At 46.6% G+C, this 17,482-nt stretch overlaps 1 protein-coding gene across 2 annotated transcripts in view; it reads left to right on the plus strand.

Annotated features, from left to right (window-relative positions):
• The window catches only part of Nplp1 (Neuropeptide-like precursor 1), a 138,096-nt gene that overhangs the window by 114,849 nt on the left and 5,765 nt on the right, over positions 1–17,482 (plus strand). Inside the window, exons 2-4 of one of the 2 annotated variants that reach the window (XM_077654673.1) lie at positions 3,080–3,540; positions 11,090–11,432; positions 12,138–12,255. In XM_077654673.1, the coding sequence (XP_077510799.1) occupies positions 3,080–3,540; positions 11,090–11,432; positions 12,138–12,255 (922 nt within the window). The remainder of the gene's footprint in view (positions 1–3,079; positions 3,541–11,089; positions 11,433–12,137; positions 12,256–17,482) is intronic. The other variant, XM_077654674.1, reaches the window with a different exon arrangement.

Below are 17,482 nucleotides of genomic sequence, written 5' to 3' on the forward strand. Positions count from 1 at the left end.
TTCTTTTTTACGGCTAATTTACAACCTCCGTCGCACGTCTGTGTTTATGGCATATTTGAAGCGTGTAAATGAAGATTCTCATTCCCCCCTTGCTTCGAGGTGCAGCATAATTCATCGTTCATTGACCTCGGTATCACACCGCACACGGTATGGGCAACCGTGAGCTGAGTATTGAAAACACTTGACTTCCCATTTCCTACATGTCAACTCGGGAAATCACAAAGTAAGAGTAGATTCAGTGCTCAAAGTTGGAGTAAAGATGGAGACAATCCACATCGATGCCATGGCTCTCTTTCTCACACACAAAAAACTCGGGATTCTTGTCGTGGCCTACGTTTCGAGGATCATGAGACCCCCGGGTGCCGCTCCCTTTTTGTAAAATATCAGGGGCCCATGAAAGCTCTCTCAGCTCGTCTGGGTGTACGTTCTTCATATAAATGCGATGGAAATACAACCGCTACATAAATAAACCTCCGCAGGTAGCATATAGTGCACTGATTACTGATTACTTTTTTATGTCACTTTGCTTATAGTGAACATTTTTGCATATCGTGACTACTTGACGACTCTTGTTTAAGTCGGTGACCGCAGGAGAGTAAGTAAAAACTTGCTGAAAATGCCAGTAAAGGAAACGATCCTACAGTAGCACTTTGACCGATGCAATCCAAAACAACGCCTACAACTACTGCTCTTAATGCTGGACATCAGTTGAGTTTACCAGCTACTGCATCCGCTGTGATCATTATTTGCAAAGTGTACGTGACATTGCTCTGAGATTTGGATCTTCGTAGCCTCGAACAACAGCGGCGTTGTTACCTGGAGTGCATAATTGTTCTGCCGGAGATTAGGGAAAGTGAATGCCGGAACGCAAAGTGCTGCATGCAAAAAGGGGACTTCTATTGTCAACCAGCGCCATTATCAGCCTCACGCGCAAGCTCTTTCAAAGGACCGCACACCTGAATTTGTGCCGCAATTCAATTTTCTGTGTCACCTTGTGTCACAATGCCTGTAGATAGGAATTATCGTGTCTCTGAACTGAAACTTCGTACAGCCCTCAACCAGACTAAGTTGATGGCCAATAAATTATGGTCAGCGAGTTGTTGGCGGCCGTTGATGTACAATGCGCTGAATATGGTACGCGACCATTGATGCGTTAATTAAGTAAAAATTGCTGTGGTTTAGCTGTGGTTAAACCTGGAGTGACGCGATAGCTACATCTGGCTGAGTGGAACTAGCTCAGTCGAATTGCAAAGTCAGGCTTTCGCCGCTCCGTTTCGCTGGGCGTTCTTTCTTCATCTTCGTCCCACTTGACACGGCGCATGCGCACAGCTCTTGCAGCTGTTGCGCGCCGCGCCTCCGGCAGCAGCAGCTGCTCCACACCACGTGATCAACCCACGGCGCCGCCACGGAGCTCAAGTGGTGCCACGCTGAAGGGTCGAAGAGGTGGCGTAGTGTAGCTATCGCTACAAAAGCGTTTCAATATAGATAATAGTATACGGATTGTGGCCAATCACCGTAATACAAGATTATGTTCAAAACCATAGGGTCACGAATACCATAGGGTCACGAACACGAACGCCTTATGCGACTGGTGGTTTCGGCAGCTACATCATCTGCTGCAGTGAGCGGTTCACTTACTATGCAGTGATAGAACTGACTTACATGTAGAGGCATCTAGTATGAACGACTGTATTAGAGACGCTGCGTAGCGCCCGCGGAAACATGTCTGACGCTTGTCCGATTCGGAGAAGCGCCCAGCTGACTGAGTGCCCATACGCTGTGAAGATTATGTCCGGCAACACATCACGTACTTATAGTGACGTTTTACGAAAGTACCAGCTTCGAAATATCGCTGCATACTTTTACATGCTTTTCTTCAAAGTATTCGCCACTTGTTGAAATACAAGCGCAATCATAGCTGCACTTTGAAAAGAAATTTACTTTGAAATGTTTTGTGACGTCTGTTCCTATGGACCGCTCTCCCCCTAGTACCCCTTCCCCCCTCTTCGCCGCGCACACATTTTGTTATTTTAAAAATACATCGACTTTTAGATAATTTCTTATGTTTTCGCACTTTGTTCTAAAACGTACTGGGCTTTTCTCAACGAAGAGGCGACCTCATAGGCGCCCTATGAAGTCAGAAAACTACATCTAAATTTCTGTTTACATGAATTAGTATGGGCCGCTTACCATTTGTTACACTTACCCAGCAGCGCCACCGCATTTTGTTTACTTCACAGATCATCGTTGATCAGTACGTTGTTGCTGGATCACTGCAGTCTGCGTCAACGTTGTGTGGGGCAATCGAACAGCGCATTACCGTCGAAACAAAGCGACACTTCATCGCAGCTGCGAAGTTTTTGAGGCAACGTTTGTGTAGAATTATAAACCAGGCGGTAACTGTCACTTAACACGAGAACTATCGGTTGCTCTCTGCTTCAAGTTCTTATTCAGTGGTGTGCACTGCCCGATCTCTCTACACAGGGTTAAGCAGACTGTGCATGGTCACAATAGAAATGTTGACAACGATCTACAGGTCGATGGTCATCATGGACAGTCCAATATGCTGATTATGGCCAACATTCTAATGACGGTCAATATGTTTCAGAATGACCAATGCTTGACAAAAGGCGGTTTTTTTTTTCGGCCAGTGGCCTTAAATGAGTCAGTGGCCTTAAAAGGGACGACGGTCAATGTGGTGACCATGGTCAGTACATTGACGGCTGGTAATAGCTGATGATGGCCGACGGGTTTTTAGCCGGTGCCAATAGATCGAAGTCGTTCAGAGTAATTTGGTAGTGAATTAATATGAGGCATAGAGAGAAATCTATAATGTGTAGAAGGGTGGAGAGGTTGGTTGGAGTAGCACGTCTCAGGCCTGCTACTCCGAGAGGGCGTAGCAAAAAAAAAAAGCAGAAATCAGGAGAGTACGAAGATGAAGGGCATTGTCGTCATTACTGTGAGAATGGTCAGTACGTCGATTGTAGTCGATGCATTGACTATGAGCAACACAGTTGTAGGGAACGTGTGAAGGGCGGCCACCGCTCAAGAGCTCACTCTTCCCCATCCTCGGGCGCAGGGAGGCACGTCCTGGGCGGACGAAGAGCTTGAGTACGCGGCCAGCGGCGTCGAGACGTCGGGAGGCGACGAAGACGGCGGTGCGGACCTGGGCGTCGCCGGCCCGCAGCAGCCGGGTCTGCTGGCCAGCAAGCGCAACCTGGCGGCCCTGGCTCGCAGCGGACGGCTTCCCCGGTTCCACTACAACAAAAAGCTCGGCCCGGCCGCCTCGCCCCTGCAGCCCGCCTCGCGGATGCTCATGGCTGGCAGCCGTGCCAGGCTGCTGCCCGCGGCCGCCATGGCGCCCCTGCTGCGACAGCACCAGGGGACCGGCTGGCGCCCCGACGGCTGGACGTCGGCGGCGGGCGACCAGGCGCTTCAGGGCGACGCGCCCGACAAGATGGGCGTCGTCGAGGCGCTGGGCCGCCTGTCCGAGGCCGCCATCTTCCCCTACATCGGGCCGCATAGGTGGATAAAGCCGTGGTGCATAAACCCCGCTGTTACTCTGTCTTGCCTGCTCGCTACCCCGCCGCCTCCCCCTGCTCGCTTCGTGCTGCACCCGCTGCCCGCGCTCAGGGCGAGGCACCGTTGATCGCCGCTGCTGCTGTGCCGGTGGCAGGGCCTCGCTGTAACGAATTTGTGGCTGTTACGAAACGCCAGTTGCGCTGCGGGACTATACACTCGCTTGCGTAGAGAAACGTATCGGTTACGACTGAAGCTTTGCTGGATAGCCTTATATTTGTTGTGAAAACGCCAGGCTCTGCTCTGTCTGTCCTGCCGGCTTAGGCCCATTGTAAGTGGTCCGCAAAAAGTCTCGAGCTTGTCTAGCCCAAATGACAGCTCCTCTGCACTTGAGTTAAGGTGAGAAGAGCACTTGTCCACATTCAGCGCCCACTTGAGTAGAACTTGATAGCGGCTGCAGCATCCCAGATACAGCTTTCTCCATCATGCCAGTGAGGTTTTCTGCTTCGCCTATAGAGCTCAGTTTTTTTTTTCCTTTAAATTTCGTCTCTGTTCCAGCCGTGTCGCCATCGTCTTTTACTTTCTAGGCGTTCTGATTGAAAATCGTGGACCAGTTAAGGCTGACATTTTCCGTATTATTTGACGCAAAACAATTCACAGACTACAAGCGGACAAGGCACGAAATCCGGAAGTCAGTGACAATGGCGTCATTTGTTCAACTGCAGCGTGAAATGATGGATACAGTATGTACAACACGACGACTACATACGAAGAAATTCCTGGCTGTCAAATGTGAGGTATTGCGAAAATTCGTGGTCTTTCTCTATCCACGATTTAGATAGCTCGATAAGAATTTAAGAAGGAAAAATTAAGCCAGCATTACATTTATCAGTTAGTAAAATTGGCTTGTACTTACTGATTCCTTCAAATTGTTTGCACACTTTGTCCTTTTACTTTTTGCATTGCGGGTAAAGAAAGAAGCCAGTCTGGATGAAATTCTGTATTGTAGCATCGTTAGTTATGCAACAGTTTTTTTTAATTAAGCTTATCCCAAGCGGGATTCGGGAACTTTTCTTATTTTACATTATTCGATGTCTTCGATGTCCACAAGGTCTAAAACATATAACTCGTACATAATCCTGTTGTGCTTTTGCAAGAGAAAGATATTTTTCTATATCGTTGTGATCGGCTGAGAGCAGTAACTTTGTGTGAGAACTATAAATTAACAAGACTATTGGCGGCATCAGTGTTGTGACAACGTTTCAGCAAAAAGGCCTGTGTGCCGAGTCCTGTTGATGAAACGTTGATATGGGTTTCAGGCAGCACCACCCTTTTTCATGTCTATTTCTTTGGTATTCCCACTATAATATTTCATGCACATCTGCATTCCGTGCTCGTGCCCTCTGCGTGCATTTTTCGTTGTGTCGTTTCACAGTGGCTTTTCGCTTATGCTCTCACATCGCTTTGTGTTAAACGCTCTTATGTCGACGCACTAACAGCTAGGTGCATGACATGCTTTGCTGCGCTGGTAACAAATTTACTGCGGCAGCGTCGTGACAGCGCATTTGCATTTATAATACCTGGCCTGCCTTACCTGTTTGCCAGTGTTTTTTGGCTTCGCTACCAAAGAAGGTAGCGGAAAAAAGCAACAACAACTGCGTTAGAGAAAAGGAAATCAAAATTGGTAGATAGCCCTAATGACACAATTCAAAATATTAAACATTCACGAAAAAAGATCTGTAAATAAAAATGAAAACAACACGAGACTAGGGCTGTAGAAGACAGTGTTTATGTGTCTGAAGCATCACAATGCTATTCTATGTGTGGAATGACAATCGATTTGAGATTATGACAATCGTGAGTCGTTGTGGGTTGTTTAATAGCGATATGGTTTAATGTAAAGTATAATCGAAGGAGTGCCATCGTGAGTGCCACTTCGGTGCGTGAGTTGTGCTCTTGTCTTCGAGGCTGCCAAAGCATGGTTGATATGGGTGTCGTGTGAGCCACCCGCAGTCACGCCAAGTTAAACTTCACAAAGCATCATGCCTTGTATTTATAAGCAAATTAATAAAAACTCCACGTGCTTATAACGTGGATGGACTGAACAAACTGTCTTTTACTTTTCTTCACAACTTTTTGTGCCACTTCCTCAGGAGGCTAGAGTTCATAAACTCACAGCAGACTTGAAACTGCGCGTGCTGCAGATGAAGAGCCCCTAGAGCAATTTTCAGCAGAAGCATTCGTAGCCATCTCGCTTGAAAAGAGCGTGTAAACGCAAAGGAAGAGTAGAAATGACGTTGTGGACTTTTGTCATGGAGCATAGGTCTTAATTTTTAAGGACTGAAAGGAGCAGCAGCTGAGAGTTTCACGCACACTTCACTTTCCTCTCACACGTCCCTTTGTCCAAAAAGCTCCCCCCCCCCCCCCCCCCACACACACACACACACCCACGAGCAATAGGCCAACGCTAGTGCTGCTTTCCTTGATTTCGCTCGCATGACGAAGCCTACCTCTGCTAACGTATAGAAGCGGCATGTTGTTTGGGACGTCACTGATGATATTTGATTTCACCATCTGGCACTTGAAGACATATGAAGTGATGTGTGGCGGCTGAGAGGAACGTTGGAGGCCATCATCCGCGACAACTTTTGAATGCCTCGCAAGGAGCAGAGATGGCTTTCAATGGCTGCCAGAAGGCGCGTCCTGGACCTATTGAGAGTTTACTATAGAGCTCAGGACGTCTTCCGGGAGCCATCTAGTGTGCTCCGTTTAAATCAACGCGGAGTTATGAAACTACCCGCACTGAAACGCTCTACGGAGCCATGCATGAAAAGCAAAGTTGGGATCATTTTAGGATTTATTACTTCGAACTGTGAGCATGTAGGTCTGTGCCCCGGATTTCAAGTTATGGTTAGCGACCCCTTAAGTGCAGTCGTGTCCGTTCATGTCAGGAAGAGGTCAGTTTTAATCGAGCTAGCTTGAGGCTAGGTGAGCCTTGCCTCCAGCGGTGCCAACCTTCGTCATTTCAGAGAGGCCGGACTACTACAGCTGCCGAATGCCAACTGTCCAGCTTTACGTCACAGAGACAAAGATTTTTTTTCCCGGGCAGGGGCGGCGCCTTTTCGATCTCCGGCGACAGTTAAAAGCCACTAAAAAGCCACTGGGACTGAAGAGAAATTTCCCTTGGCGCCTACTGAATTGAGGGGGGAGGAGGGGGATGTATTGTACACAGCATTGTTGCAGCTACTCGCGCTAACTGAACGAAGTCCCAGGCAGTCTTGCATAATTTGCCGAATAATTTTTGACAAAACGATGCAAGCCAATCCAAGTCATTGTACGCTCGACAGCAGCGCTCATGGAGCGCGAACTGAATCATCCACACTCATAAAGCTTTGAAGGATTATGGAATAAAAATAATTTTCGGTCTCATTCGTCAGAGGTTCATTACAGAGGTTTAGCATTACCATCATTAGAGAGATTTAGCATAGCGTCATCAGCGATCGTCTACTGCGAACTGGTTCCTCAAAACGCCATTTGCGTATGCGCAGATACCCTCAAGAGGCGCACCTGAGTTCCCTCGGAAGCGGATTACGGTGCCGGATTGCGCTGTGTTAAAACTCTCTATTGGGGAACCGATGCTTACCCCTTCGAAACACCGGGTAATCTGCGCACGCATAAGGCCGGGGCCGGTTCATATTCCCTGCAGCAGGGGTCAGTGGACGGACTTCTATATTCCCTTTAGACCACCTGGGGCCTGAGAATATCACGCGATTAGCAGGACAAGAAAACCTCGCCAGGTATAGTGAAGTCTTAGTCCCGGTAAATGGCAAAGGCGACCTTTATTCAAACAAATAACTATCAGTGAACATCAGCGTTCTCCTAAACAGCACAGTAACTGCTAAGGATCGCACGCGCGGCAACTTTATCGAACACATCTGCTCGTGCTTGAGATATTGTTCTGCGCAAAGGAAACGTGTCAGTGTTACCCATAAGAGTCAATTTATTTTGAAAATAGCAGTATAAATTATAGACAGTAATTAGCAGCCCTTCTCACAATTGCGTTATTCAGCCTTTAAGCCACACATTTCCTCTTTTCTTTTCTCCCTGCACTTTCGTTGCAGTCCCTGCCATCCAAGTAGCAATTTAGCAATACTGAACGCATTTATTTATTTATTTATTTATTTATTTATTTATTTATTTATTTATTTATTTATTTATTTATTTCATTACCCAGGGCTCGAGGGCATTACAGAGGGGAGTAGTGGGGCACAATAGACAAAATAAGAAAAAAGGAACAGCAGTCACTAATACAAAATGTGAACAAAAGTATGGCTTGCGCAAATCAGTAGGTTACAGCAATGCAATGAGACAGATTAACAGCTATAAGCACAAAATTATGAGCAAAGAATGAAAGCAGACAAGTATGCCACGCAAAAAAAGAAATTTTTGGAATAGGCTGAAAAAACCATTCCTCAAATATACCGTCTTGCAGAAGACAATTAAGCTCATTGATTTGATATTACGTTTGAGCTCAGGCCCGGCCGTGTCTCCTATCATCTACCTTTTGTGGCACAAATTACTGCAATAATCAACACTGCGCGGCACCGAGAGACCCTCCCGCCTTCCCTTCCATGGCCATGCAGACACCCTTTCCTTATATGCATTTGCTGCACACAGCATCAAAGCATCATTTCGATTCCCAACCTAATCGATGCATAAATACCAAATGCCTAGGGCCAAAGAAAACTCTCAAGGTTCCTCGCTAAATAGAGAAATACACCCAGCCCAGTAACGCTAATCCGCCCTGCTTCGTTTCAGCAGTCTTTCAATTTTCACTATTGCGCCAGGTCCTTTTATTTTACCACAGCTGTAGAGAGCACCTGCATGCCAGCACCAGACATCGTATAGCTTAAATTATTATGAAGATTGTTGAAATATTAAGTCGGTCTGAAGATTACCGTCTTCAGATGGCGAAAGTAAAGCGCGACTAAATAAACCTCGCTTGTATGTACTTCGCCTCCCGGTGTGGTATGATGCGGTTTAATGTCCCGAACTTTGCACCTGGGCTATGGGGGACGCCGCAGTGGGGGCTCCGAGGGCTCCCGAAAGTCAGAAGCCGGGAAGGTCATGGTGACAATCTTACAACAGAGCTACCGCTGAATGTCCCGCGCCACGTACGTTTCCTAATGAATTCAGTTTGGTGCATCTCTGCAACTTGTGGATTCATCCTGCCGATCTAATATCTAATATACCATGTTACTGGGCATGGGCCTGGGAACAAACACCAGCTTGCGCTGAATGAGCCGAACGTGCGAGTCGGCTATAGTGCATGCATTTGCGCCTGAATTTAGTATGTTTGTATCGCAAGCGAATGATTGCGTGCATCCTTGTGTCATGCACTGTCCACGCCGTAATATTATTTTTTAACCCTTTTGGGTTCCTTCAACATATCGTCCACATCGTACAGACAACTTCTTGAACAGAACTCACCACTTGCTCTGCATGTATCCGAGCGAGGCGATTACGCCTAATACAGACAACGCTAGCGTTCCTGCGAAAGTGAGATGCCTTCGTTTCAGCACGCGGAGAAAGTATTAACCAACTGTCATACGCAGCTGAGTTGAATGCGTATCCGGCCATCTGTTCGAAAAAAATTACTAAATAGAAATGGAGAAGCGGTAGACTACAGCAGTTTAGGTAGAAACCTCAAAACTTAGGTAGAAATTAATAAAATAGCTATGGGGAGAGAAACATCTTATGTGCTCGAAAAATAAAGCAAAAAAGTAAAGCGCTAATTTCAATGCGAAAAAATCTTCATCCAGGGATAGGAGTTACGTTGTATAAGATAGAGCTCAAGATTTGTTGAATCTAGTTCGCATGATGAAAAAGGAGGGAAGAGAGCATGGAAATGTGGAATCCTGCTCCGGCTTCACCACATTTTTTTTTCCAACTTGGCCGATACATCGCCTAATCGCATCTGGCGCTGCGTTTTTCAAACGCCGGATAGTGCTAGTAGCCTATCCGTAGTGGCGCTCAACAACCCTCTCGTGACGTCAGTCACTCGCCAGCGCCTAGTAAGAAGCAAGAACGTTTTTTCACTCTCAGCGTTTGGCTCAGAAGCAGCACCGCTTTAAGCAGTCAAGAGTTGGACGAAGTTATGGCTGGTCAGGTACGGCTGTGGAAACAAAAAAAAATGCTGCCACTGACAAAAGCGGCTCAAAATTGCCGTGAATTTTTGTACTGTTTGTTTTGTTTTTTTTTAGAGGTGCCGACACGCCGGTTTATCGCTTTGTTTGCGATGCAAGACGCGACCAGATTTATCTCGATTGATCGCATCCAGGTGGAACCGGTTCAAGGTTGTTCCAGACTGTTATAGTAACTATGCTCGCCGTATCTGGAAAGTTCGCTATCAGCTTTAAATTGAGCTCTTCCGAGAGCGGCGGCATTCCGTTCGACGACCGCCGAGCACGCTTGTTGCTTTCGCCCCAGCCGTGCTATTCAATCTATTGTGGGCGCAGGTCAGCCCAATACACAGTTTACTTTTTGAAGCGCTTTTAGCTGTCTTGCTCACTGTCTGAACTCCCGTCACCACTGCGTGACATCTGGTGGAGGTGCGGCGTAGATGTCCTTCTTCGTTATGCTGTTCAAGCGGCGATAATCGACGCAGAATAAAAGTGCGCCGTCTTTTTTCTTCACTAGAACAACCGGTTCCTCCTAGGGGCTTTTCAATGGCTGGATGACGTCGCGAAACATTTCTTCCACTTGATCCCGGATGGCTTGTCGTTCTCGTGGTGAGACAGGGTAGCGGCTTTGGCGAAGACGTCAGGTGTGCTGGTCTGTTACAATGCGATGCTTGGCAATCGGCGTTTATAAGAGCTTCGGCGATGACGAGAAGCACTCGCTGTAGCTTCGAAGCAGATTGCGGATCTGGTCTTGTTCCGGGACAGTGCTGGGTTTATGTCGAAGGCGTGCTTGTGATCTTCATTCGGCAATTCTTCTGGCACTCAGTCGGAGAGGGCGAACGCGTCGGAAACGTCGGATATTTCCTCGAAGAAAGCCGTCGTCGTTCCTTTGTTAACGTGCCGGTACTCTTCTCTGAAGTCGTCATCAGCACTTCAGCTGAACCATTGGGGAAATGTGCAATGCCTCTTGCGATGCCGATTCCTCGTTCTAGAAGCAACCCCGTGTTTCCGGTTTCTTGACTGTTGTCATGGAAGCCGTATAGGTCCTAAAACGCGCGTAAATAGTATTTTTGCTTGGTCGCTTGCTGCAGTTTGTCGTTTTCGCAACCAACCAATTATCCGACCAAGCCTCAACCAAGCCTCCAACAGTCAATACGAGCGCTGTCCTGATATCAAGCAGTATAAGACACTACACTGTACAAGACGTGGCGTTACAAACAACTTGTAGACATTGTGCCGTTATTCCTAAGCAGTCAGGTGTAGAAGACGGTCCATTGTAAATCCTCTCTTCCCCGCCGCCATAAGCGTAGTGCGTCCGCAGGAACACGCATGTCGTGTCGGTTCCCGCCTAACGCCCGGTCCGGCTCCGTTCTCGTGGCTCCTCGCAGGTTCTCGTTCGTGCCTTCAATGCGCATGCGTAGAGACGTCTCTAGCGGCCCAGGGCGGCGGCAGCAGCACGAGGGAGCACAGCGCGAAGAGCAGCAGCGGTCCGGAGAGCAGCAGCAGCAGCAGCAGAGCCGCGCCAAACGCAACGTGGCCGCCCTGGCGCGCAATGGCTGGCTGCCTCCGGTCGCAGTGGCGGCGCCCTCAGCGGAGCGGGGAACCAGGGCCGAGTTTTTGCGTCGCTTCTCGGGCTCTCAGGCCCACGAGGCCAGCGCGGACGAGGAGGAATTCGTGCCAGAGGACGAGGCCGCCTCCGACACACCCGACTGCGTCGACCAAGACGACGAGGTATATATGCACGCTATTTACTCCCTTCCGCCGAGACGGTTTTGTGCACTTTGTGTGGGACATTCCTTGGGATGAAAAGAGTGAAGCCTTCGTAGTCAGTCGTAACCATGAACTCTCGCATTAACGTCTCGGCTGCTGAAAAGCTAAACCGGACCACCACTGAAACGTTCCATATGAGCCACGCGTGTGAAATTATGAGAATATGGAGTACGTGTGATACGGGTAATATGCGGAAATCTGTATGGTTTCCACTCGTTTCGTGCATGGTTTCCGTATGATTTGCGTTCGGTGTTTACGTGATTTTCATGTGTAATGTTACGTATAGTATGATATGGAGTCCGTGTGTATTTCGATTTATCCGCACGTATTTCCCGTATACTCTTATGGACCCCATGTGTTCTATGTGGTTTCCGCATGAGCCGCACGGAAACCAAAAAAAAAAAAAAACTATGAGAATAGCCGTGTGCAATTTCCCATCATGGCAACTGATCCTGGGGCAGGCACCGGGGTCATAATAAGCTGGATGCCCTCCAGAATCAACTGTCTGTACTAATTCGCTGCATGGCGGTCGAACAGGTGATATTGAGATTGACCCTAGGTCCATGTCTTCCGTCAAACGATCAATCGAACCATAAATAAGTTTTGTTTTGCATAAACATTGATTTTCTTGAGCATGTTGAAAGTAGGCTCTGCACCGTGACGCAGGATGTGGAAGATATTCTGCTGGTGCCGTCACTGGAAGAAGTCAAACGGAACCTGGGCCACCTGGCAAGAACGGGAAGGCTTCCACCTTTCAACTATCGTCGGCCCCTGCTTGGAGCTGGTGAGAGGCTGCTTCACATGGCAACACACCAGCATAACATTGAGCTTGCAATTGTAGACCAAACGGATAAAATCGGCACTCGTGCCACCTTTTTTTTTTTTTTGTTTTAATGTCAAGCGCAGCAGCTTTCCAGCATGCGATTACAAAGAAAGCTTAGAAAATCATTCAGCAGCGCAGATCTTTGTCGTAATGTTGATTTCACTGTCATGCAGTTCTGTACGATGACGAACTGATGACGAGACGGCGTGAATTTCCTGTCTTATTTTTTGCTTTGTGGAGTGAAAAGTTCGGCTGTTGCACTGGGCTTACAAAAAAACTGAAAATCCGAAATTCTTGATCTTCACTAAAGTGACAAGTTGGGCAACTTGGTAGATATTCATCATGAAGGAGCGCACCAGTGTTGTTGTCTTCTTTGTAAGTCGCCGTCATGTTTGTGCTCCTTCACGATGAATCCCTGCTGATTTAACCATCTTGTCACGTTAGCACAATGAATTTCTTATACATCGGGCTGTCCTTTTTTTTTTACTACAACCTGTCTTGTTCACGGTACTGAAAACAATTAACTGATTACTTTGTCCGAAATGTAACTGATTTCACTGGTCATCTACAGCGCACGGAAATTAACTGAACAATTACAGAGAAGTGATTGATTACTATTAAGTTATTCTACGTCCCCCTTTTATAAACATAGCAAAAATATACAGGGACAAGAGTGAGCTGAACATTGCCTCAGGCGGTGTAATTGCCGAGAGGCCACTGTAAGGTTAATCCCGCCTGTTCATTCACACCGCCACCACCAACACCCGGTTCAGCTTGGTTGATCTATAGTCTGTTTCCGCACATACGTTGGTAACCTCACCTTTAGTTGTTTTTCGATATTTTCTTCGGCTATTTAGTGCGAAAGCACTAAATCACGAGGTCTAATGGGCTCATCTAGTTTCTGTGAAGCTTCACCTTGGCAGTGACCTTGGCAAAACCTAGCATAGCAACGGCCCGTGCAGAAATAAATATTGCCGCGACTGGGTTTTGAACCCGCGGCAGCGCGAACAGATCAGCTTCGCTGGCTGCTGCACAAGGGCACTATACTTCCGCCGCAGCCGATCACGCCTCGTGTTTAACTGCAACACTCTCGCGCTGTGCATTGCACGTCGTCGTGTTCATCAACTTCCATCTGCGCCGCAAACAGATCAGATCAGCTTAACCTCGACCAGAGCTTAACCTGAGTCTAATATCGTCGCCAGGCGTGTCGACGACCCAGTAAAGCAAAACCATTAGCCAACCAGGCTAAACACGTGCTTTCGCGCGTCTACCTGGTTTAGCACATTAGTAGCGACACTGAAGAGCATCTTTATGTACGCGCCGTAGGGAAGGGAGTGACAATCTCGAAGTTAAACGAAGTGCCTAGCTCCGCTGTTCTTCGCGCTCTAACGCTACAAAAAGCCCAAGCTCACTAAACGTGACATTCCAATCAAATTTTATTTATTTTTATACATAGTGATAGCATGCAATTTGTACACAGTAGGAGGTCCCAAGGCAAAAAACAGGTGCTGTCGTGGTGAAATTCGAAATGCGAAGTGTTAAACACGCGTCTAGTCAAATGCAGGCTGATCCGACATATACTCGCGCGCGCGGCTTCTCCGTAGCTTGACTGTTGCCGCTGTAACGCGAGGTAAGGGTAACTATAACTTCCACACTAGCGAGAAGATTCTGTCCTACACCAGTTTTGTCCATCGAGTTCAGATTTTCGGGGTGATACCGTTGGCTACGACTTGTTTTCAGAAAGAAAAAATGAATTTAAACATTACTAGTAATCGATTACTGAAAAGGATGTTTGGGTTACCGAGAACTTAACTCTTTTCAAAAAGTTGTTAATGAAGTGCAAATTTTAAAGAAAACGCAATTTATTACAATTAATATACTACTTGTAACGCGTTACGTACAAGTCTGACTATGACTTAACCAAACTAGCCGTATTGGTTTCCCTAATCGCCATAAAAAGGGCGCTTGTGTTGCCGTCATTCCCTGTCGTCACTTTCTTTGCGCTCCTTTATATTTAATTCTTCACCCACTTTTATGCATAGTTTGCTGAAAACAACGGTTGAAAATTTTCTCTGTGGATTTTCTATGTATTAAATTGTATTGAATATATTGTAAAGACACAAATCAAACAAGAAATGTGGACGGCCACAAACTTTGTTAGCACAGCGCAGTTCAGCAGCCAAGCGTTCGTGAGCGCCAAACTGAACTTCGTCGGCCTCGTTTTCCGTCTGCTTTCTCTCCTTCGTCGGCACTGGCCGCTGTGGCATCAAAGCCCAATTGTCTGTCTTACAACATATTTTTAGTATTCCTGCGTACACTTTGTGTTTCCAGTACTGTTTGGTGCTTGAGTGCCACGTTCCTCACGGGAGCGCAAATCAGAAATTTGTTAAATGTGTTCCACGTCCCTGATTTGCGCATATTTTAGGGGGACTCCAGAGAATTTTCAAGCATTTTGAGTTGACTATCGCATTATATTTATTTCTTTGACTTCCCTGTCTTAGTTCGATGAATACTTTCTCCAAATAATGAGTAAAACAATCATAAAACAGCAAGAACCAGGAAACCGGATGTGGCCTTTGACCAAAGTATGATGTCAAGGATACCATCAAAAAAACTAAGTGAAGACTAAGTGACAGCGTCGGTCATTATTTCTCTCAAATGGTAAAAAAAAAAAGCTCGATATTCTTATTTTTCAGCAAACTCTGATCAAATATCTACTGGCAGGCAGCTCGTGACGTCACACAGCAAGGTTTTCCTGTAGAAATAGCCCCGATAGAGGCCACAAAAATGGAAAACTTAAAATTTACTTGTGCCAAAACGAAAAGCGTCTTGGTTGCGAAGTTCAGGCCAAAGGATCAGAACACTCCGGATAGCCTAAAGCGGAAATTTCAGTAAAATGTGCATCGGTCAAAAATAAAAAATGCGGGGTTGTCCGTTAAGCTTCGACACTATGTTAACATCAGCGTAGTAGTGACATAGACTGTCGAAAAACGTAGAGTCCGCTTGTTTGCTTCTGGGCAACACAGTGCGGCTCGTTATGCGTAGCTAGCATTCCAACTCGCTCTAAATGAAAATAAACTTTTCCTCAACCTTGCCGGGCTTACAGGTTGCAGTGGTGTTAGAGAGGCCCAGTACACGGCTTATTATCAAACCTGTTGAGCGGCACATTTTTTTACGAAGGCTGCACGTGTGCACATATTTATTGTTTTTCAAGCAATGCCTTAAGTAGTTAGAGCCTCTTGAGCACGCCTGCATCTCCTACAATACATTTACTCTAAAAGAAGAAAAAAAACAGTCGCTATGTCCTTGCATGTTACGGCTTCCTTGCCCCCTCGCCGTCCAGCCTGTTCCTTTCCTCTCAATAATTTCAGTATGAGGCAGTATTATCCGTAACTCAAGTAATTTCTCGAAAGAAAAAGCTCGACATATCTCACACCGTACTGAAAAATTAACTCCTCGGAATTGTGAAGCGCATGCCACACCTCGCTGTGTTTTCGCACTGATATGGTTGCAACATGTGATCTCTCGCCAGCCACTTGACTAACTGATAACGACAATCACACAATACCACAGCTCGAGGCAATGCTTCGAGCTTTTCATTAAGATGACGCTTCACTAGAGTTCTGTAGATGACTATAGTCGGATACAATTCAAGAACGCAGTCGCCTTTCCCCGTCGAAGAACCCCCTTCCAGCCATGGCGTCGGCCGATTTTCATTAGCCTGCTAGTGTGACAAAGCAATGAGTGGGAGATTAAATGGGGCAGTCCTTTCTCTCTGTGGTCGGGGATAGTCCCCTCTCTCCATTGTTGCACCGTTCCCAGCATTGTCACGCTATCAGGGTCATGAGAATCGGCTGACACCATTGGCTGGAAGAGGGTTCTTGAGTTGTATCGGACTACTGCATCTTCAGCGACATGTTTCAGTCATCCCACGAAGTTTTGAGGACACACCCTCTTTCAAGTGTACCACGCAAGGTTTCCAAAGGCACAGAATCTCCGCAAGCCAAGATTAATGCCTTAAAGCCTGAAACCGTATGCATCTGACGTGTCCCGAATGTTGTATATAAATGTATAAAAAAGCTGTATTTTAATTAAGGAAAGGAAACTAAGGTAAGCCGGTTACTTGCGTTGCTAGCGGCGAAAGCGTTAATTAGCTCGTTGGTTTCCACGAATTTTGCTTCATAAGCGGTCAGGTTTCGACACAAGGAGAGTGGTTGCTGCACGACAAAACTTGAAATGCATCGTGTAAAAGGATCATACACAAAACGGGAAGTCAGCTTCTGCAGCCCGACACCTACATACCAGCTACTGCGATGAGAAAATGAAAGGCTTCGGGAACGGCTCGCAAAGCAAACAAGCCTTGTGGCGCAGGTAGCGCGGCTGACGACCGTTTAATCACTTTCTCAACTTCAAATTACACGTCGACACGCAACTCCATTTCGGTGGCTTAGTTTGATTTTCAAGATTGCCTAGTGTTGAGGTGGGTCTGATCAACAAATAACACCCACTACATGTTATGCAAGTATCGCTTGTCCAATATTTTGGTGAACGGATCGTACACACGGTAATGTCGTGTGACGAGACAGAATTCCTTGCGTAACCCAGTACTTGAGCTGAAGCACTCTGGTCAGTATAGGTGCAAGCTGTCCCCAGGTGTGGTGGTCGCGTCGTGACTACGCATGCCCTCGTTTTATCAAAACGATCCGATGCGCAAAGTGTCGAGTACGGTCACTCAGCGGTCGCTGTCTTACTTCACGGTGAAAGCGCAAGAAAAACAAAAAGCTCAATTGTCTCCAACACAGTTTTCCAGTTAGTGCACTGGCATAACATGTCCCTGTTTTAACTGGCTTTCAGTGTGGGTCAGAACCCGCTTAGAACCACATACGGAGGGGCGAACACTTTTGTCGTAAAGGACTGATTATTATTTTTAGGTGCGGGGGCATAACAGCTCTTGCTTCGTAGCTCACATATCAGCTATGTTCGGTACGTATGTATGTATGTATGTATGTATGTATGTATGTATGTATGTATGTATGTATGTATGTATGTATGTATGTATGTATGTACGTATGTATGTATGTATGTATGTATGTATGTATGTATGTATGTATGTATGTACGTATGTATGTATGTACGTATGTATGTATGTATGTATGTATGTATGTATGTATGTATGTATGTATGTATG

This window comes from Amblyomma americanum, chromosome 2 (assembly GCF_052857255.1).
Source record: "Amblyomma americanum isolate KBUSLIRL-KWMA chromosome 2, ASM5285725v1, whole genome shotgun sequence".
NCBI classification, from domain to species: Eukaryota; Metazoa; Arthropoda; class Arachnida; order Ixodida; family Ixodidae; genus Amblyomma; species Amblyomma americanum.